At 39.7% G+C, this 15,550-nt stretch overlaps 1 protein-coding gene across 4 annotated transcripts in view; it reads left to right on the top strand.

Annotated features, from left to right (window-relative positions):
* TNPO3 (transportin 3) overlaps positions 1–15,550 on the top strand; it is a 94,920-nt gene that overhangs the window by 55,785 nt on the left and 23,585 nt on the right. For 3 of the 4 annotated variants that reach the window (XM_006158805.3, XM_006158806.3, XM_027775868.1), the window contains 8 exons: positions 2,435–2,542; positions 4,228–4,319; positions 6,234–6,373; positions 8,394–8,585; positions 9,965–10,056; positions 11,593–11,669; positions 13,107–13,167; positions 14,020–14,160. In XM_006158805.3, coding sequence (XP_006158867.1) covers positions 2,435–2,542; positions 4,228–4,319; positions 6,234–6,373; positions 8,394–8,585; positions 9,965–10,056; positions 11,593–11,669; positions 13,107–13,167; positions 14,020–14,160 — 903 coding nt within the window. The remainder of the gene's footprint in view (positions 1–2,434; positions 2,543–4,227; positions 4,320–6,233; positions 6,374–8,393; positions 8,586–9,964; positions 10,057–11,592; positions 11,670–13,106; positions 13,168–14,019; positions 14,161–15,550) is intronic. The other variant, XM_014591724.2, reaches the window with a different exon arrangement.

The following is a 15,550-nucleotide window of genomic DNA, read 5'->3' as shown; positions in this document are numbered from 1 at the left end:
AGAAATCACCCCCCAGGGGGGATGGTCACGCCGCAATCCCTTCTCCTCCATTCTCCTCTTGGGATCTTGGGCACACACGCACACGTGCCCGGCGTGAATTTTAAGCCACCGGGTCTGGGATGCGAACCGCGGTCGACTACATGGGAGTCCAGCAACATAGCCATTATGCTAACTGCTGGTTCCCATGTCCATATTTCTTAAGCCACATTTAAGGAAATCATGTCTTAACTAATTTCAAGTGTTTTCATCTTGTACATGAAACTCCAGCAGGTTTAATCTTGGCATTTATTGTCTGGTCAGGTCCTTTACATGTTCTTCAACCAATCAAATTTGGTATTCACAACATCTTATGTGTCGATAAAATAGGTGTGGAATTAGTAGGGTTTTTTTTTTGTTGTTTTTTTTAGGGGTTTTTGTTATAGGGCACGTGTGCTCGCCAGATAGACAAAGAGAGACAGAGAGACAGAAAGCGAGAAATCACCCCCCGGGAGATGGCCACGCCACAATCCCTTCTCCTCCATTCTCCTCTCGGGATCTTGGGCACGCATGCACACGTGCCTGGTGTGAGTTTTAAACTACCGGGTCCGGGACGCGAACCGCAGTTGACTACGTGGGAGTACAGCGACATAGCCATTATGCTAACTGCTGGTCCTAGGATTAGTAGGTTTGATAAAGACCTGTTTTTTTTTTTTTTTTTTTTTTTTCCGCTTGCCACACTGGACTTCTAGATGCCATTTGGACTGAGTTTAGAAGTTGGGGAAGTGTAGATATTTCTTGGCCTGAGTCTCTTAGCAGTAGAGATGTAGAAGAGAAAGCGAGATCACAAGGAGACTGACTGTTGACTGCAGGGCACTGCCAACAGTATTCTGGGAGGAGTTACTTGGAAGTGTTTGGTCAAACAGTTGTTTGATTTGAATAAACCTGCATGGGTAGGAGCAATGCCAGCAGAGCAGCCCCAGCCCCAGCATGGCCACCATCGCTCTGCCCATGTCTGCTCTGTTGGTGTGCAGCGCACCTCACAGGATTTTGGGTGCTTTTAGAACCACTGGCTCTGGGGCAGATGCAGACAAGGTGGCAGATTTTTTTTTAAAAGAATTATTTTATTTTAACTTACTTTATTTATCTATGTTAATATGACCTGAGAGGGACAGAGTGAGAGTGAAGCGTGAGAAAGTGAGAAAGCAAGCCGCCAGGTCTGGAACTCGAACCATGGTCAGCCATATGAGAGTCCAGCGCTCTTAACCACCATACCACCTGTCTGGCCCAAGATCTAAGATTCTTAAACATGCCCATTAATCATTTCAGAATTGGTAACCCTTTACTTATACTAGTGTGTTGAAATAGAAATGTAAGTAAGTTCTAAATTTTTTTAATGAAACTTTTTTTTTTGAGAGAGGTTTTTATTATAGGGCAAGTGTGCTCACCAGACAGACAGAGAGAGACAGAGAGACAGAAAGCAAGAAATCACCCCCCAGGGGGGATGGCCACACCACAATCCCTTCTCCTCCATTCTCCTCTCGGGATCTTGGGCATGCATGCACATGCGCCCTGTGTGAGTTTTAAGCCACCGGGTCCGGGACGTGAACCACGGTCGATCACGTGGGAGTCCAGCAACATAGCCATTACGCTAACTGCTGGTCCCTTAATGAAATATTTTAAACATAAGAAAAGGTGAGATAAGTTTTTAGTGAACATATGCATACCTACCACCTAAAAGGTCTAAAATTTCTGTGTTCTTATGATAGTGGTGAGTTTTGATCTTGCACCAAAGCTTCAGCGGCTTATTCAGTATCAAAGAGAGCCTTATTTAGGTAGTCTTTATACCTCCTAGTTACCACTTCTTCCAGGTGACTTTTTTTTTTTTTTTTTTGGAGATTTTCACTGTAGGGCGCGTGCGCTCGCCAGACAGACAGAGAGAGACATAGAGACAGAAAGCGAGAAATCACCCCCCAGGGGGGATGGTCACGCCACAATCCCTTCTCCTCCATTCTCCTCTCGGGATCTTGGGCACGCACGCACACGCGCCCGGCATGAGTTTTAAGCCACCGGGTCCGGGACACGAACCGCGGTCGACTACGTGGGAGTCCAGCGACATAGCCATTACGCTAACTGCTGGTTCCCCTTCCAGGTGACTTTTCATCTTCACTACACCACATTTTATCCAACAACAAAACAAGGTATAGTTTGGAAATACAAAATATATACACTCTGCAGAGTTTCTCACAGTAAAGTAGATGGTGGGTTGTATTGATTTGACATTCTACTAGTTTGGGAGATCCTTTGTAATAGTGAAATGCATACCCTTGTGATTTAGGCAACTTTTGTTCATGAGGACTTGACTGTGATGGCTTTTTCTTCTTTCTTCTTCATTTTGTAGAGTTTAGTGAAAGTCTCATTGAGTTTAAAATAAATGTTATATGATTTGAAATTTCAGGAGGGGGTTCCTGAAGAGACTGATGATTTTGGGGAGTTTCGGATGAGAGTATCAGACCTGGTGAAGGACTTGATTTTCTTGATTGGGTCTATGGAGTGTTTTGCTCAGGTAAGCGCATTTGGAGATTCTTGCCTATTGTAGTGATCACTTTAATTGCGTTCACTTCTGGGTCTTCTGTAAATAGTTCATCTTATTTCTTCAATTTCCATGGCTAAATGAGATAATAGGTAATGCATGTGCCTAGCACACTGCCTGGCATATAGTAGCTCTGTTTATTTAGGACCGTACAAGTTAATTACAGACTAGATGATTTGGTTATGGTTTACTCTTTTACTCTTGCTAATGAGAGCTGTTCCACTTGTGCAGCTGGAATGGAAGATTGTAGATAGACATTAAGCCTCCAGGATACTTTCAGAGAATTTGGACCTAGCCAGGAAAAAATAGGCAAGTTTTACTGCTTCAATAATTAAGTGCCAACTCCTAGCAATTCTTTTAGTTATTTGGCATTTCCTTTGTCCACACTTACGGTTAGATTCCTGTGGTTTCATCCTGGAAGTGACTATACTAGAGCAAAAGCTTCCTGGTGTGGTTTTTCTGACAATCAGTGAGTAACGCTTTACCTCCTAAGGTTGCAGTCATCACCATTCCATGTCACGGAACATTATCATTATCTCAGGTGTTTTTCATATTAGTGGATTTTCTTCTAATCAGCTCTCATACATTAGTTTGAATGCTTCATCACAGCAATATAAACTAACCTAAATTTTTTGGCAAAGTGTACATTTTGTGTCAACTTAGGATTAATCTGTTCTAAAAAGTGTTAATAAAATGACCGCTATTTTTCATTATATTAAGTAAAGCATGTCTATTGATCATGCACAAAGGGTTGAGAATTCTTAGAAAACAGTCATTGAGCTCGGTGGATCATAAGCACATGAGCTGTGCTTAGATTTCAGCTCTTTTTGGCTGGTGCTGTGGCTTTGAGCAGTCACCTCATCTCCAGGCTTCAGTTTATAAATTTAAAAAAATTATCAGTGTTGTCTAAAACATACTCTGTGGCAGCCCATGAGATGTTCTTTGCTCCTCCCCATTATATTATCAATTAAAATAGGGAAGTTATTTAAATAGTGTACTAAAGGCTCTGAAGTTGTACAATGAGAGAGTTATTTAATTTGTTGTCTTCCCTAGGCATATCTGTTATTTGATTGTAGAAATCTTACTTAGAATGATACCTAGCCCCATTCCAGGTGGATATAATCTGGAAAATTTTGGCCCAGATCATTTCTGATTATTCTGCTAGGTCAGCCTTTTTAACAAAAGTTTCTGGATATGGTATTATGATAGGTGCTTCTAAATAGCTGCATATTAGGAATTTAATCTGTACTACTAGTGTCGATACACACAAATAGTTAAAACCATAGAAATGTAAAGGCAATGCATATATAGATTTACGCCATATCTCTATTTTAAATGTGTTTATGTATTTTATCAATTATTACCAGAACCAAGAAAAGATACTCATGTATTATGTTATTTGTCTATAGTACTCATTTTGGGGGAAGATAGATGATAACCTTGATAAACTAAATCTAAATGGGTTTATTTCAGATATTAAAATAGTACTTGCTTCTAGTTATTGAGGATGGGAAAAATGAAAATAATGTTCTTGCCTCACTCTGAGAGAATTAGATTTTGAAACAAGCTGGATTTATTTTAACAGGATTTTTTGTTTTGTTTGTTTTGGAATTCTGTTTTCCTTGTAATGGATCCATAATCCACCTCTTCTTCTCTAGTTATATTCTACTCTGAAAGAAGGCAACCCACCCTGGGAGGTGACAGAAGCGGTTCTCTTTATCATGGCTGCTATAGCAAAGAGTGTTGATCCGTGAGTGTCTAATAAGTCTTTTGCTGGGAACTCTAAATAACAAGAGGAAGGAAAATTATACCATTTTTCTCTTCCGGTATATGCGTGGAAACTCTTAGAACTTCTTACTTCTATAGTGCTGTCTAGTCTTCTGACTTCTAGAGTCTAGTCCAGGCTAGCTGGCATTGTTGATACCGTGTTTCAACCACTTTTCCTAAAATGATATTGCTCTTGATGCTAGAGATAGAATGCAGATTTATTTTTTCAGTTGAGGATCCTCTTTGAAAGTTGGTATGATCAAGAATTTATTAAGTGCTAAATTGTTATTTACTTAAAAGCAATTGAATAGGCACTAATTTGGTTCTTCTGCTTTTGTGACCTCGGGTAAGTTATCCTTATAAATATTTAATTACATCGTTCACCTTCCTTCTGCTTTAGAGAATCATTTGTAAGTTTTAGAGAAGTGAGGCATAGACACCATTTCATTTAAAAGGGCATCAAAATCCTTGGGCAGTTATTTTTGTTATTGCTATTGAAAAAATTTTAATTATGCAAAGTTTATTTCCTGTTGCTGAGTATAAAAATTCTGTTTATGACCTAAATCCTTAAAAACAGAATTTACTTTGTGCCATGAATGTGTAGATTGATATTCATTCAGATTAGCATGAATCGTGACTAGGTACCTACAATTGAGTGCTCTATTCAGGGCCTGGATTGGAGAGATGGTTAAGGAAGATATTTACAAAATGTATAGTGCTGCTTTTGTGGGTGTCTTTCAGGGTCTAGTCAGTGAAATCTTACATTGTTTCTAAACCAGTACATATTCAGATTTTATTTTTTCTCTATTAAAGAACTTCTGTCCTTAATTACATACTGTATTATTTGCTCTTAAACCTATTTGGGTGTTTTTGGAACTTTCTGTGACAGTCTGACAGTAATTAAAATCATTAATATTCCAGCTGATACGTGTTGGTTTGAAAACAGGTCGGGAGATAATCTTCAGTAATTGGCTTAGTGTCCTGAAGAAACATAAGGCATAAATGAGAGGAGGTTTTATGTCATTTTTTAAATCTGCATTTCAAGCCAACTACATGATTACAGGTTTTTTTGTTTTTGTTTTTGTTTTTGTTTTTGCATATGATATACTTAGTAGACCTACTTTATCAGCAGGGAGTGCTCTTGCTCTAATCCAGGATATTATTTACATTTGAAACATCATTCATTTCTGGATTAAGTTCTGTCACTTTGGGAGCATTCTCCATTCTGCTCAAAAAAGCTTCAGTCGGTATATTTGGGTTTGGGGGAGAAGGAAGGAAACAATTTCGTGGAGCATTGGAAAGTATTTAGTTCACATTAATTTTTCCTCATGTTTCAAATTGAAACACCTTACTCGTCCTGCCTTCCTTTTTTCTTTCAGTTAGTTAGCTGGCCGTCCCTACCTTTCTGCTCCTAACATTTCTAGTATCCAGCTATACGAAATATTTTGGAGAAAAACAACTAATAGAAAGTGGTCTATGAAAATTATTCCTTCATCCATTCAGCAATATCTATTGAGTGCCCACTATGTGCCAGGCACTGTTCTAGGTGCTGCAGATATAGTAATAACCAAAATCGATTCTTTAAAAGAAGGCATTCATCCACAGTAAGTCTTGCCTTTCTGATTTGAAGAGCATCTATTTGATAGCATAATGTGACTTTAGATGCTTTATGACATTCAGAAGATAAAGAAGCAGTATGCTTCTCCTGAAACAATTATATCTTTCTTTTCCTCTTTTTTGAGGATTTTACACTCATATCCAGTGTTGAGCACTTTTATTGAATGGTTATTTACTTAGAAAGAAGCCTGCTAGTAATACCATATGTTACCACAGCCTGTTTGGCCACAACGCAACGTAACCTCTGAAATCTTTAACTGTATTTGCCTTTTTTACTCAGGGAGAATAATCCAACACTTGTGGAAGTCCTCGAAGGAGTGGTCCGTCTCCCAGAGACTGTACATACAGCTGTGCGATATACCAGCATTGAGTTAGTTGGAGAAATGAGTGAAGTGGTGGATCGAAATCCTCAGTTTCTTGGTATGTGTGAATTCTTCTCTTTTGCTACTACTTCTGATTTTTCCAATTATGTCTGACTTTTGCTCTTATTTTTTTCCCTTTCTCTCTCTCTGATTTTAGTTTTTGGTGTAGGGCATGTACACCCACCAGAGACAGAGAGAGAGTGACAGTGAAAAATCACCCCCCAGTGGGGGATGGCCATGTTGCAGCCCCTTGTCTCCATTCTCCTCTTGGGATTTTGGACACACATGCACACATGCCTGGTGTATTTTCCAAGCCTCCAGGTCTAGGACTCGAACTGTGTACTCAGCCACATGGAGTCCAGCTGCCTTAACCACCACACCCTCTGACTGGCCCCTTCTTTCTCTTTTTTAATATGTGGACACTGAGAGTAAATATATTGTAAACGATTGCTTAGTTGGTTGATTTATGATCTATCTCGGGAGAAAGACCTTTGAAAAATTAGGTCTCTAGATAGGGAAACGATTTGTTTCTAGTACTCTGCTTGAACATGAACCTTTCTGCCTTTGTTAGTCTTTGCCATATGCTTGAGCTAATCCAGAGTGTCTTGCTTATAGTTCTTACCTAGAAGTTACTAATAGACTAAAGCAAGGGGGGATTCAGTGTTAAATACGTGCTCCATTTAATGACTAAGGGCATGTTGTGCTAGTTTCCCAGGTGTGTTATATTGATCATTGGACTAGAAATGGAGACAGTGGTTTAAATAGGCTTTATATAGGCTTTATGACTTTTTTTTTCCTGTAGAGAGAGATTTTTGCTGCAGGGTGCATGCACTAACTGGAGAGACAGGCAGAAAGCAAGAAATCACCCCCGACGGGGATGGCCACACCACAATCCCTTTTTCTCCGTTCTCCTCTTGGGGTCTTGGGCATGCATGCACATGCACCTGGCATGAGTTTCAAGCCTCTTGGTCTAGGACTAGAACTGCGTCAGCCATGGGGGAGTCCAGCAACATAACCATTATGCCACTTGCTGGTCCCGATATTAATTCTTTTGATTCCTTCCATTTTTTCATGGTTTGCTATGAATTCATTCTAAAGTACTCACAAAAATACTCTTTAAGCATACATGGTTTTTCTTAGGGTTTATTTCCCTGCAGAGAAAAGCATTGATTTTTTATAAAGGAAGGTAAATAGATGAGTAGAATTTACCTTATGAGACATTCACCTTTGTAATCAGCTTTCTTTTCTTTTTTTTTTTTTTTTGGAGAGGTTTTTGCCATAGGGTACTTGCGCTCGCCAGAAAGACAGAGAGAGACAGAGAAATAGAAAGTGAATAATCACATCCCCCCCACCAGGGGGGATGGCCACACCGCAATCTCTTCTCCTCCATTCTCCTCTTGGGATTTTGGGCACGCACGCACATGCGCCCGGTGTGAGTTTCAAGCCACCGGGTCCGGGACTCCAACCACAGTCAGCTACATGGGAGTTCAGTGACATAACCATTACGCTAACTGCTGGTCCCATATAATCAGCTTTCTTAAAACACTTATATTTGGAAAAATTAGGGCAGCAAATTAATTCATTTATTGATAGAAGTGCTTAAGATTCATCTGTACTTTTAAAAGCCTTTTGTAATTAAAAGAAGCAAGAATAAGTTTCAGCTTTAGACAACTGTCATTGTCCTGATTAATGTAGATTTACAAGGCATTTCTGTGCATAATTGTAACTCTCTGAGCTTTGCATTCTTTCTCACATTGCCATATTCTTTGTAATTTTATAGCCATATATGTTCTTAAGTCAGTGGTGTTCAAACTGCTATGAGTCCCGAGGGTTACCAGGAACCATTGATAGCCATGAGGGAGGAAATGAAAGATGAAACAGGGCTCAGAGCTTCCTGATACTGTGTCAGTTAGATCAGCTCCATTTTTATGTTTTATATACTCTGGTTCTGTGCATGTGCTGTTTCTAAAACATTTTTGTTAGTTTTGTTTTACTTCAAAAAATACATGTAAACCTCTGCTCTAACAAACTAGTTTTCCTTGAGTTTCAGGTAATCTCTACTTGGCTTTTCTCCTTAGATCCCGTGCTGGGCTATTTGATGAAAGGCCTGTGTGAAAAGCCCCTGGCTTCTGCCGCAGCCAAAGCCATTCATAATATTTGCTCTGTCTGCCGAGATCACATGGCTCAGCACTTTAATGGACTCCTGGAGATTGCCCATTCCCTTGATTCCTTCATGTTGTCCCCAGAAGCTGCTGTGGGCTTACTAAAAGGTATTTACTTGATGTTAACCAGTAATAGTCTCCTCTAAGCCACCATTTGAGGTTCTTACATCAGTCATATCCTTGTTTTTTCAGTTGCTGTCTATGTAGTGATAGAAAAAGTATCTTTACCACTAGAGGAGAGTGTGTTGACTATGTGTACATATATACATTCTTTTCTTAAAATGTTTAAGGCTACATAATTCATACTGTTTGCAGTATGTATAGCACTATTTGGATTTTGGGTGGAGACAACACATTTCAATTAAATAGGCTTGCCTTTTGAGTAGAAAAATTTAAAAAACAAATAAGCAGTGCATGCCAAAGAGGTAAGTGTAAGTTGAAGGGTAGTCTGATGGAGCAGTGTCAGAAGTCAGGGATCCTTGTCCATTTAACCATTGCTGATCAGCTTAACTGGGAGACTGTGTATCCAGAGGCAAACTTAGCCAGAATAGCTATGAGGCTTAGAATATAGAACTACAGATATTAAGGCTAGGGAAAAAGGCTCAGAATAAATAGCCTTTAAACATGGTGACTATTTTGAAAGATGATCCTATAAAGGAGAGAGATTTGTTTTGTGAGTAATTAGTTGTCAACCATTTTTATAAGGGGGCATATTATGGGCTCCTAGAAAGAAAAAATTTTTCTCTAGTTTTTGGTATAGAGCACATGCACTTGCTGGAAAAGAGACAGAGGGTGGGGGGGGGGGGGGGGGGTCAGGCCACAATCCCTTCTCTATTCTTGGGATTTGGGACACACACATGTGCTAGGCTTGCCGCCGGGTCTAGGACTCAGACTTTGTAGTTGGCCATGTAGGATTCATCCACCTTAACTGCCATACCACTGACTGGCTCTAATTAATTCAGTCTTTCCCCTTCAAAAAGTAATAACTGGGGGCCAGCAGATGGCGTGGTGGTTGAAGTGCCAGAAGGGTCAATCATGGCCGACTGTGGATCAAGTCCTGGACCTGTGGCTTGCTTTCTCATTTTCCCTTTCTCTCTCTCTCTGGTCAGATTTTTAAAATAATAATCATAAAATAAATATTTTTTAAAAAAATAATTGGGCTATCCTTCTAGCACAGTGGGTAAACCCTGTGTATAAGAAGCTATATCTGTCTCTCAGGCTCTCTCTAGCGAGCACACACTCTGGCAATTAAAAAAAAAGGAATTAGAAAGGGAAGCACATTTAAATATCTTTAAACCAATAGACTACTGAGGAGAAATAATACTAGTTTATGTTGTAAACATAAATGCAAAAGTCAGTCTGGTCTTCTAAGCCAAATACAGAAAAATCAAGCATAAATAACAAATGTTGGAATCTTAAAAACACTGCTTTGTGCAACATTAATTCAGCTGCTATTTTTTTCATTTGCATCTACCTTTGTTTTTCAGGGACAGCACTTGTCCTAGCCAGATTACCTTTGGATAAGATTACTGAATGTCTTAGTGAACTATGTTCTGTTCAGGTTATGGCACTGAAAAAGGTGAGTCCCATTAAGTCAGGTGTGAAACAAGTATGTTTATATGTTAGAAAGGAAAAGGCAGAACTACTTATTTATAGTCAGTCTCTTATCTACCTAGAAAAGCCTAGGGAATGATCTGAAAATTTATAAAAATTAATAAGTATACCAAAGTAGCTGTATATGAGAGATAAGTGTTTCGAAACCATAGATTCTCACTATTATCAGTAATAATATAATGGGGAAGGACCATCAAGTTAGCAGTCAGAACCATAACTACTATGAATCCTGACAAGATAGAGAAATGGAGGAGAAGGGATTGCAGGATGACCATGCCCCCTGGGGAATTGCTTTCTCCCTCTTCCCCAGTCCCCTTTGGTGAGTACACATGACCTCTGACAAATAAGGGGAAGAATAATTCTATTGAGACCAGCAGATGGCTTAGTGGTTTTGTCACTTAACTCATACATGGCCAGCTATGGTTCGAGTCCAGACCCAGGGGCTTGAAAATCACACCAGGCACATGTGCATGTGTACCCAAGATCCTGGGAAGTGAATGGAGGAGAAAGGTTTGCAGCATGACCATTCCCCCCCACCCCGCCCAGGGAGTGATTTCTCACTTTCCCTCTCACTATCTCTCTCTGTCTAGTGAGCACACGCATTCTAAGGCAAAAATCTCTTTTAAAAAAATTAATTATAAAGCTGTAATTTTAAAGCTTTGTAATATAGAGCAAAATGTCTTTCATCTACTGTATGTTAGGTATAACAACATATGCAGTCCATACTATAATATATAATGTCCTAATTATAATTAATATACGGAGAGGGCTAGACAGTGCCACAGTGATAAAACATGATACTGTGGGCTGACCCACGTGGGAAGGTTCTAGGTTTGTCCAGAGACAACCTTGAGTACATTGAGTATATGTGTATGTGATCTAGAACTGGGGAGGCTGGGGTGGATCATGGTGTCCAGACTCTTGTGAGAGTGCTGTCCCTCTGTCTTTCTCTCTTTCGCCCTCTCTGTTACTCATAGAAGAAATTAGGTAAACTTTTTTAAAAAAGTAAATGGAGGGGCTGGCAGGTGGCATGGTGTTGAGGGCACTGGACTCTCACATGGCCACCCGTTTTTGAGCCCCGTACTTGGTGGCTTGCTTTCTCACTTTCCCTCTCTCTCTTTGTCTCTTACTTGCTCTCACTCTATCCCTCTCTGGTCAAATTAAAAATAAGTAAATAAATAAAGTTCATAAAAATAATTATTTCATAAAATTTTTGAAAACTAAATAGAAAAATAATTTAAATCATACTTTTTTCACTCCCCAGTGATTAGATAGTAAAATGTGGTAATATGTAGTCTTGGCTGGGATACAGTAAGCTGGAGGAAAGTAATGTCACAATACAGAATTAACTTTGTACCATTTGAGTAACATTTTAGGACTCTTTTTATAAGGAAATGAAAAGAAATTGAAGCAAAGGTTGAGGTGTAGGTTGTGTGTTGCAGTGTTTGCTATAGATTTGCATGTGAAATAGCTGGGCGTTAATGTATCCCTGTCTCTTCAGCTGTTGTCTCAGGAGCCCAGCAATGGCATATCCTCAGATCCCACTGTGTTCTTAGATCGTCTTGCAGTGATATTTAGGTAAGAAGGGTTCAAAGCTCAAAGGAAACCATTATATATTGAAGTAAACAAGTATTTTCCCCCCATACTTCCAAATACTTCCTGTAATCTCCTCTTTCAAGAGATTAAGCCTATTTCCTAAAGTTTTGGGGCAAAGTAAAATTCTAAGTTTGTTCTTGTTCAAAAGACACTTTAAAATGTAATTGATTATTTTGTCTGTAATTCAGTAAATCCTCATCGGAATCACTTGTCACAGCACAGATTGGCCCCAGCCCTCAGTGATTCTTGGGTCCTTAGTAGTACCTGAAAATTTGCATTTCCGATAGTTCCAGGTGTTGTTGATGCCGCTGCTTGCTATTCTAGAGACCGCGTTTTCACAACTGTTGCTGTGTGGTGCAGAGTTCATGAGAAAATGCATTTGAAGTATGAGTTTATCTTAGTACAAGAAAGTTTTATTTCACAATAAATGCAAGAAAATCTGCCATACACATAAATGTTTAAATGAAAGAAAATTAGATTTGTTTAAAGTTAAGATGTAGCTTTTAGGGACCAGCAGATAGCTTAGCAGGTACATCGCTGGACTCCCACATAGTTGACTGTGGTTTGAGTTCCTGACCTGGCAGCTTAAAACTCAGGCCAGATATGGGCATGCATGCCCAAGATCCTGAGAAGAGAATGGAGGAGGAGGGATTGCAGCATGTTTATCCCCATGGGGGTGATATCTCTCTCTCTCTCTCTCTTTCTCTCTCTGTCTCTCTGGCAAGCACATGCACCCTATAGCAAAAGTCTCTCTTCCAAAAATAAAAAGATGTAGCCTTTTTTAAAAGAGGTTAGTAATTAATCATGCAGGGATTTTTCCTTGCTCGTCTTCAAATTAATGGGCTCTAGAACTATTGGGTCGTTGGAAAAGTCATGATACATTTTTGCATAAGGAAACAAATACATTATAATTTTTCCAACGACCCAATAGACACAGGTGTTGGATTGGCATACCCAAGTGTGTTGGGTCCAGGCCTGAACTGTGGAAATCATCTTTGGTGGACTACTATTCCTAAAGCGTTTAGTCTTTTAGTGCTTGGAATGGAACAGTACTCATTTCAAACAGTGTACTTAGTCAACCCATGTAGATCGTTTGTTAATTTGGAAAAGATTACACACTCAGTTTATAAAAGGGAAAATGTGGAAAATGTCATCGTAGTGCTCAGCAGCCCATTACCCAGAATGAGATTGATTTTGTATGTTCTAGTGGAAGTGACTTAAAGGAGGCAAGAAATGGTAGGGCAAGTTATAGAATGTGTTGTGTTTGTTTGAATGGAGTCGGAGGAACAAGCTGTAAATCTAAGTAGGTAACTTTATTTGGTGAGAGTAATGCTAGTAAGTAAGCAAGTAGGGATCGGGCTCTTGGTCCTCAGTGAAATTGCTCTTCCTTCACTCTTTTGTACTGTTGTCTTTTCCCAGACACACCAATCCCATTGTGGAAAATGGACAGACTCATCCGTGCCAAAAAGTCATACAGGAGGTAAGTGCTCATGGATGCCTGGGGAGTCAGGCCTTCCTCTTTTTTCCTTCATAAGGCTTTGGGCAACTCAGTTGAGAAGATACTATCTTCCAGATGCTTCGGAGATAACGTGTGTTCATATGGTATCAAGTTCAGTGAATTTTAAGAGGCAGAACCATCCAAATGTTTATTATTTTAGCTGTGATACCAAGATAGCTGTGGGGAAACATACTGAAGATCAAAGTAGGGGGAGATGAGCTGCGTGCCTTCTGGAGTTGCTGGGAGGCCTGATCAGTAGTAGGGAAATATTCCTGACAAGCCAGAGACTGCAGTTTCCCCTGAGGTAACATACTTCTGCCTGCTTTTTTTGCACTGAGGCTAATATGAGGATCAAGAGGCATGTTTTGAAAAATGCTGTTCAGACTTCATAGGGTGAATTACATAAATGCCAAATATCTTTAAATGTTCAGTGGTATCAAGAGATGCCATTTCCTTAACTGTTTAAGATCTTCCACTTTTCTAGAACTGCTTTTAAACATTTATTCCTCTAATTCATCCCTCATTTGTTTCATCAGGAAGTTCAGAGTTCTGGAAAATGTGTATCTCTGTCTTTGGGTAGAGTTATACATGCTTGCTCTTCCTTTTTGGAAGAGTCTCTGTGTTTCTTTTCAAAAGTGGTTGTGTTTTAGTGGCAGGTTGAGTATGGAACTGTGCATATGTCCACCCACACTCGCCATAATCAGGCCATGTGTGTTCCTGTAGAGAATATCTGGACAAAATTACTTAAAAGCCAAATCAAATGTTAACTTTTGGAGCAATTTTTTTCCCACCTGTTGGTTGATTTTTGTCTCATGCTCTTTCACTATGACTCAGATATGGCCAGTTTTATCCGAGACTCTAAATAAGCACCGGGCCGATAATCGGATTGTAGAGCGTTGTTGCAGGTGCCTGCGCTTTGCCGTTCGCTGTGTGGGCAAAGGATCTGCAGCCCTGCTGCAGCCACTGGTTACCCAGGTGAGTTCTCCACAATGGGACGTGGTGTTACTTGTACAGAATTTGAATAGGAGTCGTTAGAACAAAAACTTCGCTGATGAAATATTTTTGTATTTGTTAAATACAAACTTGAAAGTATTTGAAAGATATTTTGTCTGTGATAGCTATGTCAATCTACAACAGAAACAGCCTTAGACTCTTCTGTATGGTGTGGTTTAAATAGCAACATTCTGGTGTCAAATTCTAGGGAGAAAAGAAGGTTCATCCTTGGCCCTTATATACCAGTGGTGAACATTTTTACGTTAATTTTCTTGGGAAAAAATGTGACAAGTCAAACAGTTTCTTGGCCCGAAGAGATTTTCTTCTACCTTGGCCATAGCTAGCTGTTTATTGGAGTCTCTTATTTTCAAAAAACTAATTTGACTTGTAGTCAGTGAGACAGATATGCTATTATGGTGGTGTGACTTGCTGTGTGTTCTCTAAGATCAGGTCTAGAACGCCTCTATGTGAGGCGCCTGTGCTTAGATCACTAAGTACTGTGCTTAGATCACTAAGTACTTTGTGTTGATGTTAACCTTACAGCCGGGCTAGAGCGAGGGTGAGGTATGTGGAGTGCCCCTGGTACAAAACTTAGGGAGGCAAGGCAGATGCCAATGCTGCACTGGCAGGATTCTGAGCATGTGCCTTCTGAAATTTTATACCCATGCTGTGAAGAGAACCGCTACAGTACTCTGGACTAGAGCCACTCCACCCAACCTGAGGTGATCCTTGACCTGGGCAGGGCACCTAGGACATAGGTATTAAGGAGATGGTGACCCTGACTTTGTGTCTTCTGAAATTCTGCACCCTAACACCCTCACCCAGGGCAGGGTCTTGCTGAAGCAGTGTTGGCATTCGCGTAACTTTCCTCTCTTTAAGTTGTAGATTTGATGAAAAGCTATTCAGGTCAGTATTTTCACAGAACTATGATTTTAGTGACTTAAAATATCCAGTACAGCAATGTATGTTTGCCTTTAGGCTGTATCCCACTATCTACATATTGTAGTGGATTAAGTTCCCTCTTCACTGCAGTATGTTCTGAGTCTAACACACTGGATTTTATGCCCCTTTGTTGTTAGATGTCCACATGAAGTAGATATTGCTTTTGTATTCCTACTAATTAAGTACATGATCAGCCCTTAGAATAGGGTAGCACCCTAATAAGGGGGTATGGTCACGAGTCACTCGTGATAAAAATAAAAATTAGTCTTAAAAAAATCCCTTAAATCAGGGCCAGCAAACTGCAACCAGTGGACCTGCCACCTCTTTTTTTTTTTTTTTTTTTTTTTTTTTTTTTTTTTTCCAGGGGGTTTTTTTTTTTTTTTTTTTTTTTTTGCTATAGGGTGTGTGTGCTCACCAGAAAGACAGAGAG

Source organism: Tupaia chinensis, unplaced genomic scaffold (genome assembly GCF_000334495.1).
Source record: "Tupaia chinensis unplaced genomic scaffold, TupChi_1.0 Scaffold000610_1, whole genome shotgun sequence".
In the NCBI taxonomy this organism is placed as follows: Eukaryota; Metazoa; Chordata; class Mammalia; order Scandentia; family Tupaiidae; genus Tupaia; species Tupaia belangeri.
This window is presented reverse-complemented; position numbering and strand designations above follow the sequence as displayed.